We start from the raw sequence: 18,496 nt of genomic DNA, 5'->3' as shown, positions 1-18,496 counted from the left end.
GAAATGCTATGTGGCCCTGGGCTGGGTCTCAGCTTCCTAATCTTTAAAATGGGAACAATAATATTATAGTATCTACTTTGCACTACTGACAAATATACAGCACCTAAAGGAGCTGGCTCACAATAAGTGCCCAATACCTGTGAGTCACTACTAGCTTAAATTCAACGAGCATAATCTGTACATCAACCATACCTCCTGTGTATCCGGTCTTGGTGAATTTCAGTAAGTGTCCAAACCAGAAACCTGGGCGTCATCCCAGAATCCTCCGTCTCCCTCAGCCCAGGGTCCAATCAGGTAACGAGTCCTTCCCCATCCAGTGCTTCTCAACCTTATTTTCATTATTGTCTCCCTAAGAAGGCTTTTTAGACATTTTTTCCTAGTTGTATGCCTCCTACGGAATTTTACTAACTAACATTCAGCAAACATTAACTGAATGTGTAATATATGCCAGGCTCTGTTCTAAGTACTTTACATGTATCATCTCATTTATCTGGAGCACCTTGAGGGCAGGGATTATACCTTAACTTTTGTATACCTGTTTAACTCCTGGCACGTAGTAGATATTCAATAAGCGTTTGCTGAAATCATGCAGGAAGCAAAGTTCTGGTGTTTCTCATACCTGCTCTTTTCTCTGACTTATCCAGCCCCTCCTACAATGGTTTATGGTATTACCCTGGTAATAAAGAGTGAGGGGCGTGGGATATGTCTATTCTGCCAAAGGTTTTAACAGTTTCTTTGAAATATACTGATTTGTTTAAAAAAAAAAAAAAGTATTCGGAATGCCTTTCCAAGAGCAAGGGGGAAAAAAATCTAATCTACAATTCAGAACACTAACATATTTACAAATCTAGTCAATTTGAAGGACATCAATATATCTTAACACGCCACAGGCAAAGGCTTCATCACCTATAGCCCAACAGTTTGGGAAAAACAGTGAAGAAGAAAGATTTAGAAATGTAGTAGTATTTAAAAGCATACAGACAGGAGACTTTGAAAAAATCAGGTTATATAATAATCTAGTGCAATACTTTGAAATAGAATACTCACAGAAAGATAAACAGAAAAATACTTTAAATGGCAGAGTGAAAAATACCACTCGTAGTTCCCTAAGAGTCACTGGAGAAGGTCATTTAAGTCCAGGGCTCCCACACCCACCCTCTGTTAATTGAAATAGCAACGAGCCTTCATAATAATATGAAAAGACTACTTCAGGTTGATTCAGAAAGTTTCACTCTCTGAAGAAAAGTATATATTTTTACACACACACATATAATCTGAATTTTTTTCTTTATTTGGCATCACATGGATTTCAGTGTTAGTATCAATAATAACTTTCTCAAAATGACTAGCGCTCAGAAAAGAAAGAGCTTCTAAAACAAAATTTCCTGTGGTAAAAACCCAAATATTGCATTTCACTACTCATTTATTATAAACCGTGGTTACCTCTGGGCAATAAGATTATGGGTGATTTCCATTTTCTTGATATCTTTCTAGAGCTTTCTTTTAAACAACAAATACGTGTTGCTTTTATATTCGGAAAGAAAATCCATTTTCACTTTTTAAAACTTTCTTGTTAAACATTAACAACATCAAATAACATTTGTTATTAATTTACAAGTCACTTTCATACAGGGCAGCTAATTTCCCATTTATGATAAGAAATATACATATTTTAAACCACTGTATCTGATAAGTACAGTAAGGCCCCAAAATGATTGACATACCCCCCAGGAAATGTGAGGTCTCTATCTCCTCTCTTTGAATCTGGGCTTTGGGACAGCTTAACTGAAAGAACACAGTGAAAGCCAACACTATGCCAGTATCCGGATCCAGGACTTAAGAAACAAGCAGCTTCTACTCCCTGCCCTTTGAAACTCAACCACATACTGTGAGGAAACCCCAGCTACCTGTAGAAAGGCCTACGTGGAGAGAAACCAACAAGCAGCACCAATTTACCAGAAATGTGAGCAACCCACCTGGGAAATGGATCCTCCAGCCCCAGGTAAACCACCGCAATTGGCACGGGATGAAACAGAAATAGCTGTCCCACCTGAGCCCTGGCCAGACTGCACATTCATGGGTAAAATACAGGACTGTTATTTTAAGCCACTAAGTTTTGGAGTAGCTTGTTACACAACAAAAGATAACCAGAATACTGTATTATATCAATACTTAAGTACTTGCCTCTACCTTTCCCCAGTTGCAATTTAAACTCTCTGATGGGAATTCCCTGGCAGTCCAGTGGTTAGGATTTGGCGCTTTCACTGCTGGGGCCCCAGGTTCGATTCCTGGTCAGGGAACTAAGATCACACAAGCTGTGTGGCACGGCCAAAAAAAACCTAAAATAAATTTAAATAAACTCTTTGAGGGTACTACTCTGCCTTTACATTCATCTTTATAGTCATTCATTCATTCATTCAATAAACCTAAGGATTAACATGTATCTAGCACTATGCTAGATAGATTCTGCAAGTACAGAGAAAAAAACAGCCTCTGGGCTTCCCTGGTGGCACAGTGGTTGGGAGTCCGCCTGCCGATGCCCCGGTCCGGGAAGATCCCACATGCCATGGAGCAGCTGGGCCCGTGAGCCATGGCTGCTGAGCCTGCGCAGCCGGAGCCTGTGCTCCGCAACGGGAGAGGCCACAACAGTGAGAGGCCCGCGTGCCGCAAAAACAAAACAAAAACAAAACACAGCCTCTGCCTTAGAGAAGACTGCACTCTTTTTGCAGGGAGGAACAAAGAAAAATAGACAATGACAATCATAATCTCAAAGCCTTAGCAGAACAGCCAGCAATGGTAGATAAAAAATGTTGCCTAATGAATGAATGAATGAATCAGCGTCTAAGAAGTACTTCGGGATTTATGTACTATCATCCTTTTACAGATGAGGTGCACCAATTAGCAATGTATTACTTCTTGCTAATACAATGTATTCACCCTATTTGCCCTGCTTTGTGATACTGGGGCTGGACCCTGCAAACATTTCTCCTTTGTCAGGTGGTGCAGTGTTAGTTTTCATCAGTAGAGGGCACTAGAGGGATACTGCAAGGCCATTGCAGAGGAAGGGGCTTTTCATTCTGGTTTGGGATGCTTTATCCCCCCTGAAGTGTACTACTGCCAGTGGTGTTTGGGAAACAAAAGGTGCTCACTATCCAGGGAATTTCTCTACCACTCAGCAGTCTGCTTTCTGAGAATCAACTCTGCTCTACCCACATTCTCTAACAAGTTTCTCAACCTGGTGGGCAGCTCCTACAGACCAGCTCCAGCCTGGAACCTCTGGCTAGTTCCCTGGCCACCGGCAGGCTGCATACTCATGTGGCAGTCACTTCACCTCCAGTGAGGTCTGAACCACAGCCTTGGGAGTGGAGAGGGGCCTTGTGCAAGCTCGTAGTGCCTTCAACCTGTACTCTCTTCCAGCCCTAGAAAAAGTAGCTTCTTCCACTTGCTATTCCTGTATTCCTTGGAGACCTCTTTTACCTCTGTCAGTAGTTAACCATTGTTAACTTTTTACTAGTGTATAATTCTTTATATTAAATTTTCCTTATTCAAATAACTAGTGGTTTTTGTCTCTAGAATGGATCCTGACAGACACATGAAGGAATAAAAGGGCTCAAACAAATAGGAGAGGCCTGAAAAAAGCACATTTTCCCATGGCACCATCAAATTGAGACTAATTGAGAATAAAAAGAAATTGAAAGGGGAGAGACAAGTTTAAAGACTCAACGAACAAAAATTGCCATGTCAATCTCTTTTAAAATCTTCGTCTAATCACATTTCTTAGAAAACGTTTTTTATCCTCTTTGGTATATCTTTTAATCTCCCATTTGGTAAACTGTATAAAAAACAAACAACAACAACAAAAAAAGCATGAAAATGTTGGCCACAGGTGAGACCCAAGGCAAAAAGGGGTCAGGAAATAAAGAAGCTGTGCCTAGCCCAGGTCAGGTAATCTAAGGCACATGACTCCAATCACAACCGAGAACTGGAATTGCCTAGTGATCAATAAGACTGAAGACCAGACTGTCAGTGTTCAAATCTCAGCTCTGCTACTATTGAGCTGTGTGACTTTGGGAGATTTATCTACTGACAGTAATAGTACCTACTTCAAAGGTCTATGAGGATAAAGTGAGTTTATATACGTAAAGCCCTTAGGCTAGAACTCAATCCAAATTCTCCTTCTAACCTCCTCTCTACTTCAACATTCTCAATCCATTTTTCCCCCCAATATCGTCTGATTTTGAAAAGGTTTTAGAAGACCTATCTTCTTTCAAAAACTGTTCTCCTTTACTCTTCCTACCACCTCTGGCCTTCAACCTGGGCCTTGCTATATTAAGATGTAGAACAGGGACTTCCCTGGTGGCACAGTGGTTGGGAATCCACCTGCCAATGCGGGGAACACGCGTTTGAGCCCTGGTCTGGGAGGATCCCACGTGCCACGGAGCAACTGAGCCCATGCGCCACAACTACTGAGCCTGCGCTCTAGAGCTCGCGAGCCACAACTGCTGAGCCCGCGTGCCACAGCTACTGAGGCCCGCATGCCTAGGGTCCATGCTCCACAACAAGAGAAGCCACCGCAATGAGAAGCCTGCACACCGCAAGGAAGAGTAGGCCCTGCTCACCGCAACTAGAGAAAGCCCGTGCACAGCAACGAAGACCCAACACAGCCAAAAATAAATAAATAAATTTATTTTTAAAAAAAAAGAAAAAGAAAAAAGATGTAGAACATTCTCCTTCCTTAAAGGGCTACCAGTTCTTTCCAGGCCCACAAGTGTAGAACCTGTTAAATATAAAAAGAATGGGCATGATGCTGATGAAAACTAACACTGCACCACCTGACAAAGGAGAAATGTTTGCAGGGTCCAGCCCCAGTATCACAAAGCATGAATGAGCTTTCACCTCTTCCTTTTGGAACTGTCCCTTCCCCACTCCAGGTGACTCTGGTGTCCTAAGGGAAGGGCTCATGACTCAGCCTAGGCCAACCAGGCTCTGAACGTCGAGAGAAGACAAAGTGGAGGAACTGAGCTGGAGATGGTCATCAATGCCCAGAAATCCCCAGGGTTGCCTGACTCCTGCCTTTACTGAACCCTGAAATTTTAGCAACTACTTCAAAGTTGTGAACTACCCAGTGCACATTAGAGAAATTTCCACTTTTGCTTATGTTAGCAAGAGGTCTACTGGTTGAACCAAAGAGCCCACATACATGTTTGACTGATACGCATCTCTTAGTTCCCTCATCTGTAAAGTCTCTGAGGTACCTTCTGGCTCTAACCTTCCCCAGTTCTAACAACAGGGCAAGTCCCAACAGATGTGCTCTGCTTGCTCTGTAATTCTCCAAAACAACTGCCCCATTACCATTCAGCCCCTATATACCTTATGGACAAATGGTGGGACTGAGAGATGCTTCAAAAGTCTTATACTTAGGTTATAAAACCATAAGCTCTCGTTTGCCACTTACTACATCTCAGCAGTTTTATTTTGGTAACAGTGTCGCCACCCTCTCTGCTATGGTGCTGAGCATAAATAGAACATGAACATTTCCAGGAATTGTCAACTTGGCGCTTCTCACAAGGAGTTAAGATTTCTTTTATAATGCTAACAAAAGTAAAGCCTAAGACTAAAACCTGCTCCAAACTTCTAGAAGCTACATTTCCTTCTCAATTAAAATTTACTGTTTGGAAAAGTACAATGTACTCTTTTTTCCCTCTGGGGGAAAAGTCCTCCAAAGAATCATATTCATATACTCCTTACTGCTCAAACTGAGGAACAAGTATAAACACAGCTGCCTATTAAAATTAAGTAAAGGCAAACATTCCTGCAGCTAGCTACAACAGCAGCCTACAAGTTTGAACTACACCCATAAAAAGAGAACACTACCTTGCTAAACGTACAGTTAAACTCGGAGGCCACGCCACCAGAAAAGCTGGTTATTGGAACTGATGACTTTCCATAGCATGATTTAAGAGCTGGAAAAGTGGGACCTGATTCCAGAACCAGGAGAGCCAACACACCATCTCCTGATCACAGCCAAGAAGACTGAGTCTTTTTTTACTCTCAAGGTAGCAAGTGGGATGGAAGCAACCCAAGGGCCCTGTCCCTTGGCCCCCTATGGCCTCACATTAGACCCTACCCCTCCCCGCCCCCCCCAAAAAAAAGATAAAATGAGAGATGGGGAAGAGAGAGAGACCAACCAGAAATTAGTCTTTGGACAATAGGTGGGAAAGAAAAAGACCCTGTGGCTGCATGTCTGGGAGAGCCTGGAGTAGGGGGGGAGGAAAAAGTGGGGGCTGGTAAATAACAGGCTCTGAAGCAGCCACAGGTTATCAGAATTAGGGAGGAGAGAAAAGCAAATTTTGAGAAAGTGTCTTTACAGGACATGAATCAGCAGGCTTTGAAGTCAAAGTGCCTAGATTGCAAATTTGGCTTAACTACATTGTATGACCTTGAGCAAGTGACTTAACATCTCTGTGCAATGAGGTAATAATACCTTCTACCTCATTAAGTTACTGTCAGGATTAAATGAATTAATAAATGCAAAGGACCTGGAACAGTGCCTGGCACATGGTAAGTTAAGCTGCTGATAAATACTATGATTATTATTTCACTGGTATTATTTGAGGTTCTTGGTGAGACACAGAAAAGATTAAAATTCATTTTTAATTATCAACAGAAACTGTGGGCAGATTGTCTGACCAACCCACAGATGGACAGACTAAGCCAGTCCCAGTCTTCCCGACTGGCCATTTGTCTCTCCTCCTCTCATCCATCCTCAAGCCATCTTCAGCTCCCTCTGTAGCTGAGAGCAGCACCCAACTCACTCTCCTCCAGCAGGTTCTGTCTCCATTTGGACACAGCTTGATCTACAGGGCACACAGTATTGTGGATGGTCTGTAATTACTAAACAATGTGAATAGACAATGAATGGAATTCCCCCAAATCCAAATTCGCCAGATAGTTCAAAACCCTCTCTTCAGTTTTGTTCTGTGAACACGTAGCCTATGAATCCCCAAGAAGCGCTAATGGAGTTTAATGTTGGTAGTAGAGTCACACCTGCATGGGGTCTGTGATGCTACAACATTCTTAAGCAACAATGTTCAGGGAATTCAAAGAATTAACAACAATGGTGAGCACAGGTTTAAAACAAAGCTCTCTATCCTTCTACATCTCTATTCCTAGCTCCCTTCCACCTTCCCCCACCTGAAAACAACAGCAACTCTTCAAGCAAGCACACAGCTTTGGGAGGCTCACAGCCAGGGAGCAATAAGTGAGAAAGGAGCCATGTGCACGATCTGCTGGTCGGATCTCAAGGTTCTTAATCCTGGCTGCACTTCAAAATTAACCTAGGAAGGTGTCTGTGCCTGTGTAGGCGTGTTTGTGCCCAGACCCCACCTCCACAGATTTTGGCATGAACTGGCCTGGGGTGAAGCCTGAGGATCATTAGGCTTTTTTAAAAAGCAGAGTTAAACAACACTGAGCTAAATCAACCCTGAGGGTCAGTAGGGTGATTGATGTAGCCAAGCAACCCATACATCCACAGGAGGGAGAAAAAAATGTCACAGTGAGAATTTCTAAAAGGAAAGAACATTAAATCCATTTTTTAGATGGATATGGAGGCATCCCTGCTGAGGAGAGACCTGTCACACGGTTTGCTATTCCTAGAAAGAGCTGCAGTTTGCTGCCAACAGATGCATTATTTCATCAGTCCCATAAATACTTGATAAAAGTCTTTCGCCCTTTCTGTATGTCAGCCTTGCAGAAGGGGGTGGGGGGGTGAGGGGTGGAGTCTTCTGACAAAATGCAGTACTGACCCATCAAAATTTCCTTTTAAATGATTAAAATTGGCACTGATAAAAATTAAATATTTTAGTAAAATCTCATCCCAGTATACCTCTAAAAGCCCTTGAAATTTTCCTCTTAAAATGAAGAAAAAAGCATTAGTACAATTTTTTTAAAGGCTAATTTCAATGATTAACACTACAGCATAATACAATTCCATTTCAAACCCAGCAGGGAGCCAAGTCTGCGTAGCAAAAGTCTTAAATCCAGAGTCGGGAGGCCTGGGTTCCAGTCCTGGCAATAAATCACATTAACTAGCTGTGTGATCATGGGCAAGTTGTCTTAATCTCTCTAGCACTCCGTTTTCTCAGAGAAAAATGAGATGATCTGCGACCATCACCCTCCCAGTCTTAAAGTCTAGAATACTGGGATGTGTCTCCATTTTGCTGACTTGTTACATTAGCAAGCGAATGCGTTTACAAATTAGACAACTTAAAATTAAGTCATTCTGGCAATTCTGCTAATAAATTTAACCAGTTCCCAGCCACTGTGCATCCACTGAATACGCAGAACAGTAAAGTACCTTGAATATGGTGTTATCTTCCATTTGAACTAGAGCCAGAGCCTTCCTGCCCCAACTGTGCCAGCCAGACGATGCTTCCTGCCCCAAACTCCTGTCGCTCTTTTCAAATGAGAAAATACATGACACGCATCTTCACACTTTTTGCCATACTGTCATACCATTATTATTTTCTTAGTCTTTTTCTTTATGTTGACTCAATTTTACTTAAATACAGTTTTACTTGCCACAATGTCAGAAAACCATTAAATTGATACAAGGGGAAAAAACAAGCAAAACAACTAAATTGTAACTAAATACTGTTGTCTACAGAAGGCTTTAAGCATGAGGAGCTTTTGCTGTCTGTTAGGAAGAAAAATTGGCAAGTGTCAAGAGATGTTACAGAAACACTTGTACGAAATGGAGGTTTTCACTTGGATGTTATCAGGATTGAAAGAGAAAGAAAAAGGAAATAGCTCTTTCACCTTGTGATCTAATCCCATGTCCACATATCATCTAAAATCATTTTAAGAGTCACCCAAGATCATGGCCGTGCACACATCTCACATTCTGGGAAACACAAGGACAAACAGTCAAGACTGGGCCTTTACGACCGGCAATATGACATAGCATCTCTCTGGGAGAAAGATTATTCTCCCAGAAGGGCCTGGACTCTAGGCACCCTGTCACTGGGTCTCCACTTGAGTTCCTTTGCACTCGTGGTCCCCTCTATCTGAAAGCTCTTCCTCCAGGTATCCACTCTATTGAAGAATTCAGGTCTCTACTCAACGTCCTCTCATCAGAGAAGCTTTCTCTGACCACCCCACATACTACGGAAAGCCCTTCCTCAACACCACGCACACTGTCCTTCTTCAAAGCACTCTCACCACCTGATGTATTATTTATTCACTTGCTCGTTGTTGGTCCCCATCAGACTACAGAATATAGTGAGCTCCAGAAGGGCAGGCGCTTTGTTTACTACAATATACCCAGCACCCAATGTCTGGCACGTGGTCAAGACTAATATCTGTTGAATGAATGAACGAGTCTTCTCAGCTGATCTGGAGATCTTCATGTATCTTTATCACCTAGTGCCTGGCATCTAGTTGGTCCTCAGGAAGTATCTGATAATCATATTGGAGACACATAGAAACCTGGGCTCTCTGTAGAATCTGCCCTTAGCACAAGGAGGGGTCTTGCTCTGAACGCTGACCCACCATCCCCTCTCTAGGACACGGGATGCCACAGAGTGAACACTACTCAGCCACAGTGGAAGTGCCTGGACAGACCACAAGCCTGATGAACTGAGATCAACACTGAAATTACCATACCCAGAGTAGGTATGAACTCATGGTATGATTAAAAAGTCCCAGGCTGGAAATCTCTCTAATAAACCTATTACAATACCTAGAGTAAAAACTTCATTGCTTTTTTATTGCTCAGTAACTTTATTGCTCAGTAACTTCAGATGTATCCAAGTATACATCTGACAGCCAGAGTATATCTCAAAACAGCAGCTGACGTAGCTCTATGTGGTCACACGAGGCCAGCTCGAAAAGGGACAGGCTGAGCCCTGGACCCTCTGGGCAGAGGGGAAACAGGCCAGCCCTGCATCCTGCTCCAGTGAGGACAGCCACAGAGTCCAGGGCACAGGGTCCATGGCGAGGACCAGCTCAAGCTCAGGCAAGGCTACAACAAATGTCAGCCCCAGGACAGCTACTCCAGCAGGCCAGAGAGTTGAGGCATCTGATGCTACAACAGGAGTCACTGCGCTGCATTATAAGACATTTATCTTTCATCCTTGCTGGTGGCTAAGAGAATATAAAGCAGAAATTTAGCCTAGGAAGAAAGAAAAAAAAAACTCCCAAGCCTAAAAAAGACTGGGGTTAAAGGAAGGGTTGCCAGGCTGACTGTTAAGTGGGAATCATGGCAGAGACCCAATCCCACAGCCAGGGCCAACATGGTAGAACAGGGAGTCCTTGGGCCCAGAAGTCACTCCCACCATGACCTAAGGCTAAGTCCTACCAGCTGGTGAGACAGGGGCTGCTGACAAACCTCCTTTCCAGATCCAGATTAGCTCAGGCACCAGAGCGAGCTTGTCAGCCTAGACAGGGCCCATGAGTAGCGGGAAGCCAGGCAGGAAGACACATGTTGCCTTTACCCAGATTCAGCACTATCCTCATCTCCTAAGTGACCTGCCAGGAGCCCAGGGAGGATTTCCAGCTAATCTAGTGTCTACTACGTGACCTTGGCCAGTAGGGGACATACCATGAAGTGTGCCTTCCATGGTGCCAGGCGGGATTAAGTCATTTTATTGCCAGAATTCCTCTTTTAAAATATAAGAGTCTTGGGCTTCCCTGGTGGTGCAGTAGTTAAGAATCTGCCTGCCAGTGCAGGGGACATGGGTTCGAGCCCTGGTCCGGGAAGATCCCACATGCTGCAGAGCAACTAAGCCCGTGTGCCACAACTACTGAGCCTGCGCTCTAGAGCCCACGAGCCACAACTACCGAAGCCCGCACGCCTAGAGCCTGTGCTTCGCAACAAGAGAAGCCACTGCAATGAGAACCCTGTGCACCTCAACGAAGAGTAGCCCCCACTCGCTGCAAGTAGAGAAAGTCCGCACGCAGCAACGAAGACCCAACGCAGCCAAAAATAAATAAAATAAATTTATTAAAAAAGATTAAAAAATAATAAAATATAAGTGTCTTTATAAGGTGAGAAAAACACAAAATCAATTATCCATGAACATCTTGGTCTTTTTTTTTTTTTTTAATAGGGATAGGCACACTGAGAGAATCAAAAGTTTAACTTTTTTTTTTTTAATGTTTTGGGATTTCCTGGGGGCATGGTTTAGAAGAATAGAGAGAAGATACAACTTGATTCTTCTCTAAAAAATGACACCCAGGGACTTCCCTGGTGGTCCAGTGGTTAAGACTCAGGGCTTCCACTGCAGGGGGCATGGGTTCTATTCCTGGTGGGGAAACTAAGATCCCACACGCCACACGGCACAGCCAAGAATAAAATAAAATAAAATGGCTAGGTGTCTATTAAAAAATAAAATAAAAATTAAAAATACATAAATAAAAAATGACACCCAGAATATAAATTAAAAGCAACTAACAGGGATCAATCACCAAAGAAGGCCTCTTAAGTAGCTCAAAGTTTACAAGTGAAACACAAAAAGTAACCAAACAAACAAGAGGAAAACCAGGAATCTCTGAAAAGACCAAAACAAGAAAACTTTTTATAAAATAACATCAGTTCATTCAGATCAATCAGGATAGACCTCTTGGCCAAAGAGAAAGCCATTCCTCCCCATTCATTTTCAAAGCCTCCCAAGAGAAAACCACCAAACCTGTACAAATTAATTAATAACTGAGACTGAAATGAGTAAAAAGTCAGAAGAGGTTATTGTATACACATACATATATAAGCACCACATTTTCCTACATTCTAATTCTTCAAAGTTCAAACATGCCTTTACAAAAATTTAAATGGACTATTTAAAACCTTATTAAAATTACTCCATTACGACACTGGAGAAGCACTGGGGTCCTGGAAAATAGGCCTCTGGGTCCATTCGCATTTTTTACGTTAAAACTGAAGGCATTTCAAGTCTAATATACTCTTTCCAGGATTTAAAAAAAAATACGTTTCCAATTAATTAAGTCCTAATTTAATTTCATAATTAAAATACAGCCATCAAGTTAATTTAACACAAAGTTTAAGGTCTCAAATAAAGAAGGCTGTTAACTAACAACTCGTTTAAAATATACCATTTCCTCCACACCTTACGTATATAGATATTGCTGAAACTTATGGTGTAGTGAATTTTCCATAACATAGGTGGAATTTAAAAGTGAGTTTTATGAGATGGAAAATTACAAAGTGAAGAAGGAAATGATAAACTCCAAATTCAAGGTTTATCGGTGAGTGGAGGTTGGGGATGAGCTAGGATTGAGAGGAGCACCCAGGGGTCCTCAAAGGCCATGTAATTTTTTTGTTTTTTTTGCAGTACGCTGGCCTCTCACTGTTGTGGCCTCTCCCGTTGCGGAGCACAGGCTCCGGACGCGCAGGCTCCGTGGCCATGGCTCACGGGCCCTGCCGCTCCGCGGCATGTGGGATCTTCCCAGACCGGGGCACAAACCCGTGTCCCCTGCATTGGGAGGCAGACTCTCAACCACTGCGCCACCAGGGAAGCCCCATGTAATATTTTTTAACTGAGTGATGGGGAGACAGGTGTTCACTGTACCATTGTTCTTCACACCTTACTTATATTTTGTAATCTTACTTAAAATATTCAGTAATTAACAAAAACTATTTAAAAAGTGAGTTTGTGTAACTGCCACTGTGGAAAGTATACAGAACGCTATGTAAATCAAACTCTCTCTTCAGGATATTTTTTTCAGTAGCAGTGTTACTCAACAAGAAGTAAAACAATTGAGAGGACTTCATTTGTGCAGTAGCCAACCTATCGTTCCATTTGACCACTTCCACAGAATTAACGTATTAACGTTATTTTTCCAAACTTCAGCACAGATACACTGAATTTTTTCCCGGTCCGCGATGTTTCATACTGCTCACTTAAAAATATATATATATATTTTTTTTCTTCAACATCATTGTAACTTTCACCATTTGTTAAAAATAACTTTTCTTGTTCTTTGAATGAATCAGAAGAAATGAAAACGGGGTCACACCTCTTTGAACAACATACAATCATACTATTTACAACACCTACAATGATTATAAAATTAAATTAAGTATTTCAGTAGTAACAGGCTTTCAGCTTTGCCTGTTTTGTTATTTCCAACTATGTGTTGCCAAGAGGAACCTCTAAGGCAAATACCATGAAAAGATATCGGACACCCTAATATTTCTTTTAACATCTCCCCACTTCTATGTTACATATTCTGCTTTCAATCAAGTGGTAGAAACATTTTACCTACTTCAGTTTGGCTTTGTTCACCTGGAGTATTTTATTTTGTAAGAACAAATCCAACCTGAAAATTCCTGTGGTCCTCAAAGGCCAGCTTTTTTCAGTATTTCAAAAAGCCTGAAACATACATTTACCTGTAATTTGGCCATGCAAGGAAATGAAAATATTTTTGCTTTTTCCACTGGGATTTTCCCAGGCCTTCCTAAGTCAACCAGTTATCTCATGTTGATCAAATATTCAGACATATGTCATTAATAAAAATATTAGAAGAATTAGTCATGATTACTTATCATGTGGTCTGGAAAATCATTCAAAATTTGAGGTCCATGGGGCAAAAATAATAAAAGTAGTTTCTTTATTACCGGCATTTGTGTTTTTACTAGTTATATTGGTATTTGAAAAACAGCAACAACAAATTCTGGAGATCCCTGAGTTGGGGTAGGTCTAACTATCACTGCTATAAAAAACTGAGAATGTCAATTTCCTAACTCTGTTAAAAATTTACAAGTCAACTTTCTTTTTTCCTTCTTTTTTTTTTTTTGCCAGTTCAGTTCTCTGCTCTTCAACCTCTGTAAAAAGTAGACGTCATGGGAGGTGTTGAGAAGAAACAAGTGTTTCATCTCACATCTTCTTCCTGCTACAAGCCAGGCTGATAGCACTAGGACTGTTTCTCTTTTCTATAGCTTCCAACATTCCTTAAAATCAAAATGAGACACCCCACCCCCCAAAAAAAACTACTGTCCTTATAAAATTAAATACTCAAGGTGTCTGAACAAAGCCATACTAAAAAGGATGACTTTAAATCAATAGTCTTTAAAAACAAACTAAGCCAGCCTTCCAAATAATCCCCTTTGGACATGCAGGACAGCCCAGGGAACAGGTGCAAGGCGTGCCTTCCTAGAGGCTGTCCCCTTCTTCATGAGTCTGACCTTTCCCAGCCGGCTGCTCTGGCACCCCACGAATCAGTTATCAGGAAGCCTAAAGCCTGCTTTCCCATCTGCACTTTCCAAATGGCTCCCAATGCCAAGGGCTGAGATATGACCTGGCTCTCTGATGAGAACATGCCTCCCAAGTGACTTGCCAACTTTCCCTGGAAGCATTTCTAAATGTATTCTCTGAGCTCCCTCCTCACCCTCTCAATCGTGTTCCATTCCTCCCTCCTTCCCTGCACTTCCTAACTCCATCTCCTCAACCAGTCCCTCCAGCGCCACATGCCTGCAAACCAAACTCCTTTCCCACTTTCAGGACCCGCCAACCCCCACCCAGCCTAAAACCCCAACTTCAAATCCAAAGGGCACAGTTCCAACGATCGTGGAGGTGGTCTGGAGTGATCTTTTTGAGGCCTACCTGCAGGCAGCTCAACCATGGCTTCTTCTCTTGCCTTCTCCAGTTTCTCCCTTACCCAGGGGAATTCTTGCAGGGAATCTAGGAAGGCATCGAATGCTTTAGGACCCCTGGTAGGTAGGATATCCAGCAGCAGCATTGTTTTCCGGAGGCCTGTGGCTTGAGCTTTAATTTCTTGAACATGGCTTTCCGTCAAGACCCCTTCCTGGTAAAGATACTGGAGGACCAGTCCCTCCACCAGTACCTCTGCACCCAGCTCGAGGCGAAGGGAGCGAAGCACTTGCTTGTCTCTAGCCTCCATCTCCCCCTGGGAAGACACAAAATGGTAGCTCAGATCACAGGAAGCCTGATGAGCCCCTAAAGATAGTGTCTTACAGTGCAAGCTCCTTAAGGTCACGGACATCTTTGAACCCTAGCAGAACGCCAGGCCATGGTGTTTAATACACGGCTGTTAAGCCAAGCTGAATTAATTTCGAATGCTTCAGAACATGAATCATCTTCTCTGCTTTTACTTTCCACACAATGGGGTCCTAGCTCCATTCCTTGTTCCATAAAGAGATTTGGGGAAAAGTGGATTAGAGACACTGCTTAAAAAGCAACTTTTGGGGCTTCCCTGGTGGCACAGTGGTTGAGAGTCAGCCTGCTAATGCAGGGGACACGGGTTCGAGCCCTGGTCTGGGAGGATCCCACATGCCGCGGAGCAACTAGGCCCTCGGGCCACAACTACTAAGCCAGCGTGTCTGGAGCCTGTGCTCCGCAACAAGAGAGGCCGCGATGGTGAGAGGCCCCCGCACCGCAATGAAGAGTGGCCCCCGGCTTGCCGCAAGTAGAGAAAGCCCTCGCACAGAAACGAAGACCCAACACAGCAAAAATAAATAAATTAAGTAATAAACTCCTACCCCCAACATCTTCTAAAAAAAAAAAAAAGCAACTTTTACCTGAGGATTACAGAGGAGCACTTCATTCCAACATACTTGAGAAGAAACAGTGCTTTTCCTTTAACATTGCGTTCATCAGAGACACCCCATTACCGCAGAAACCGCCAATATGCACACAAGAGCCCTTAAGACCGCGAGCATCTGCAGAACCTGATCATCAATGGAAGTGGGGCAATAAACCGGCAGGTACCAATAAGTTTAAGGATCTTTTTCCCTAAGAGAAAAGGCCTATACACCATTGCCTTCAAGGAGAACATTAGGCATTCATGCCCACACTACAGTAAATCTTATATATAGTCACAGACTCCAGCCCTCCTCTGGAAGAATTTCGAATTTCCATCACAACACTGTCATAGCCACACATGCACGGGACATTTAATGTTGTGCTTTTTTTTTTTTCCTTTAAAAGATTTTTTTTTTAATGTCCACACGCCATGGAAGGCTTGTTTCTAAGACCACTGCACCAGTGAGCAGAGGGACGGCTAAGAGGGTATGTAAGTGGCGGGGAGGGGAGACGGGGGACGGCAAATGGGGCTTTATGACACCCACAGAAAGTAGAGCCACAGCGGGCGACCCCGAGAGGCGGCAGGTGAGCAGGAAAATGTGCCCTTTGGGCTGTCCCCGCCGATGTGGGACTTTTTATTTCCCGCCTCGCCAGCTGAAGCCCTGTGGCATTAGGAACGGAAAGAACTATGAAAGATTTTAGGGGCCACCTGACCCGCTATAAACGGGGTGCTGGGAATGACCTGCAGAGAAGACCGAGGGGAGAGCAGGGCCCCGAGCACCTCCACCGCCACCCCAGCCCGAGCGGCTCGGGAACGCCGCGAGGAAGTTAGCGGGCGGGGGAGCCACGCAGGGCCCAGGCCACAGACGCCGCGGCGCGGTGCCTTCGAGAAAAGATGCATACGGGGGTTCTGGGATCCTGTTACTTACGTCTGCAAACACGTATCTTAAGGAAAAAAAAAAAAAACTGCAACCGGACTCCACAAAGTGTCAGGGAACCTGTACCGTAAGCACCATTTTTGTTGAAGGCAAAAGCCCTGAACAGGAAGTATTGTCGCCATCTTTGTTAAGGGCAAACACAGGAAGTGCTGTGGCCATCTTTATTGGTGGCCCAGATATCAGGATGAAGCCTTTTCCGCCATGTTTGCTGTGGGTAGAGAATATAACCACCTGGAGATGGAAAATAGCATCATTTAGGGAGTTATCTATGGAAAGAGTAATTGAATAATTGCATTTTAACACATGAGCTCCACCAGGGACTTGCACCCAATTGACATAATAGTCGGGTCTCAAAAGTCATCTTATCAGGGAAGCCTTCCATGACCACTTGTATTTAAAACTGCAGTGCCCACCACCACGCTATTTAAACTCACAACATTCACCTCCTGCGCTCCCCATCCCCTTTTCCAGCTTTATTTTTATCTGAAGGACATATCAGTTACTAAAACTTTTACTTAATTGTTTATCATCTGTTTTCCCCCCACTAAAATGCAAGTTCATTCCTTTATATCACAGGGGTCCTGCCCAAAAAAAGTGTACAAATCAATCAGTCAGGATTCAGTTACAGCAATCAACCAGCTATTCTGCACAGATAGGGATTTGTCATGAGGAATTAGGGACATTAGCAGTAAGTGTGTCTGGGGCATGTAGTTTGGAGTTGGAAGGCAAGATAAATGCCTGCTCCAAATATATAGAGAGAAAAGAATGTTAAATTGAGGGTCCTTACTCAGATTCCTTTATGAAATGAGGCAATCAGTAAATACATTCATTAAATCACTTTTAAGTCAATTGGGTGACATACACAGAAAGTTGTACACCTGCTAAAAGTGGTTGACAGTAACAGAAGAAAACCTCAAAAATCATTATTTCTATAGAGGATTTTCATAACCAACACTTCTAGTGGAAGATGAAAATATCTTTGTAAGCAAATCAATGGAAAGCACTTCTAAACCTCCCTCCTCAAAACATTCTAACTTTTGTAACAAGTTTAAAGGGTTACTATACCAATATACCATTTTACTATGCCAGTGACAATATTTTTACATTGGGTGGCAAGTATTATTATTATCATTAGCATTTTACACGTTCCACATGTGAGGACCGTGGAATCAAAGTGGTCAAGTGTCTTAGCCAAAATCTCAAAGCTAATATATAGCAAAACCTGAATTATAACCAGGTCCCTCTGATTTCATGCCCTTTCCAGTACACAGTACATGACACACCCCTGTATGGTGAAGTGTCTACTATTCTAGTGACAACCAAAATATTAGTAAATCATTCTGGTGCCACCTCCTACTCTTGATACTCTTGAGTTCCAGGTACTCTCTTCATTCTCACCGTCTTCTTTCACTCTGGAACTGCCGTCCTTTCCTGGGCAAGATTTTCCTTCTGTTGGTGGACAGGTGTTAGCAATATTCTGTCTTCATCCAGATAAAGTACAAACCTCTTGCGATAGTGTCAATAGCTGAGGTTACTGACTTTGGGGGAAGGAAAAAAAAAGGATTTTTTCCAACTGTAAACTTTGATAACTTTCAAACAAATAGCAAAGTTGAAACAAATAACACCAAAAACACCCATATAAAACTACATATTTTTAAAATGCTTCTTAATGACTCATCGTATTTGGAAAGGCTTGAGATCTCCTAGGAAAGAGAAGGAGACATTGCTGATGACGTACAGGGGGAGGTGGTAAGCCAACAGTGGGTTCCATGAGAGCTCACAGAAGAGAAGAGAGTGAGAGATGGCATTAGCAGAGACAGTGCAGGAGCTGAGGCACATGGAGTTCTTATGGTGAAGAACTTGAGAGGTTGGCTATTAAGGATCTCACCTAAAACCATAAGGTGAAGCCCTTGACCATCAAATTCCCCTTTCGGAAAATTGAGCTAAGCATCCATGCTGCCCCCTAAATGACTAGGCTGGCTCTCTGACTGGCTCTCTGAG

At 42.9% G+C, this 18,496-nt stretch overlaps 1 protein-coding gene across 6 annotated transcripts in view; it reads right to left on the bottom strand.

The window, feature by feature from the left end:
* CRADD (CASP2 and RIPK1 domain containing adaptor with death domain) overlaps positions 1 to 17,966 on the bottom strand; it is a 192,007-nt gene extending 174,041 nt beyond the window's left edge. For 4 of the 6 annotated variants that reach the window (XM_029206635.1, XM_029206640.1, XM_029206639.1 and 1 more), the window contains exons 1-3: positions 17,846 to 17,966; positions 16,487 to 16,726; positions 14,619 to 14,922 (exon numbers count right to left, since the gene is read on the bottom strand). In XM_029206635.1, coding sequence (XP_029062468.1) covers positions 14,619 to 14,916 — 298 coding nt within the window. In that variant the 5' untranslated portion in view covers positions 14,917 to 14,922; positions 16,487 to 16,726; positions 17,846 to 17,966. Of the gene's footprint in view, positions 1 to 14,618; positions 14,923 to 15,553; positions 16,447 to 16,486; positions 16,727 to 17,845 lie in introns of those variants that run through there. The other 2 variants (XM_029206636.1, XM_029206637.1) reach the window with 2 other exon arrangements.
* Positions 17,967 to 18,496: the final 530 nt, after the last annotated feature.

The sequence above is a fragment of the Monodon monoceros genome, unplaced genomic scaffold (assembly GCF_005190385.1).
Source record: "Monodon monoceros isolate NGI ecotype Baffin Bay Population unplaced genomic scaffold, NGI_Narwhal_1 Super_Scaffold_6, whole genome shotgun sequence".
NCBI lineage: Eukaryota > Metazoa > Chordata > Mammalia > Artiodactyla > Monodontidae > Monodon > Monodon monoceros.
This window is presented reverse-complemented; position numbering and strand designations above follow the sequence as displayed.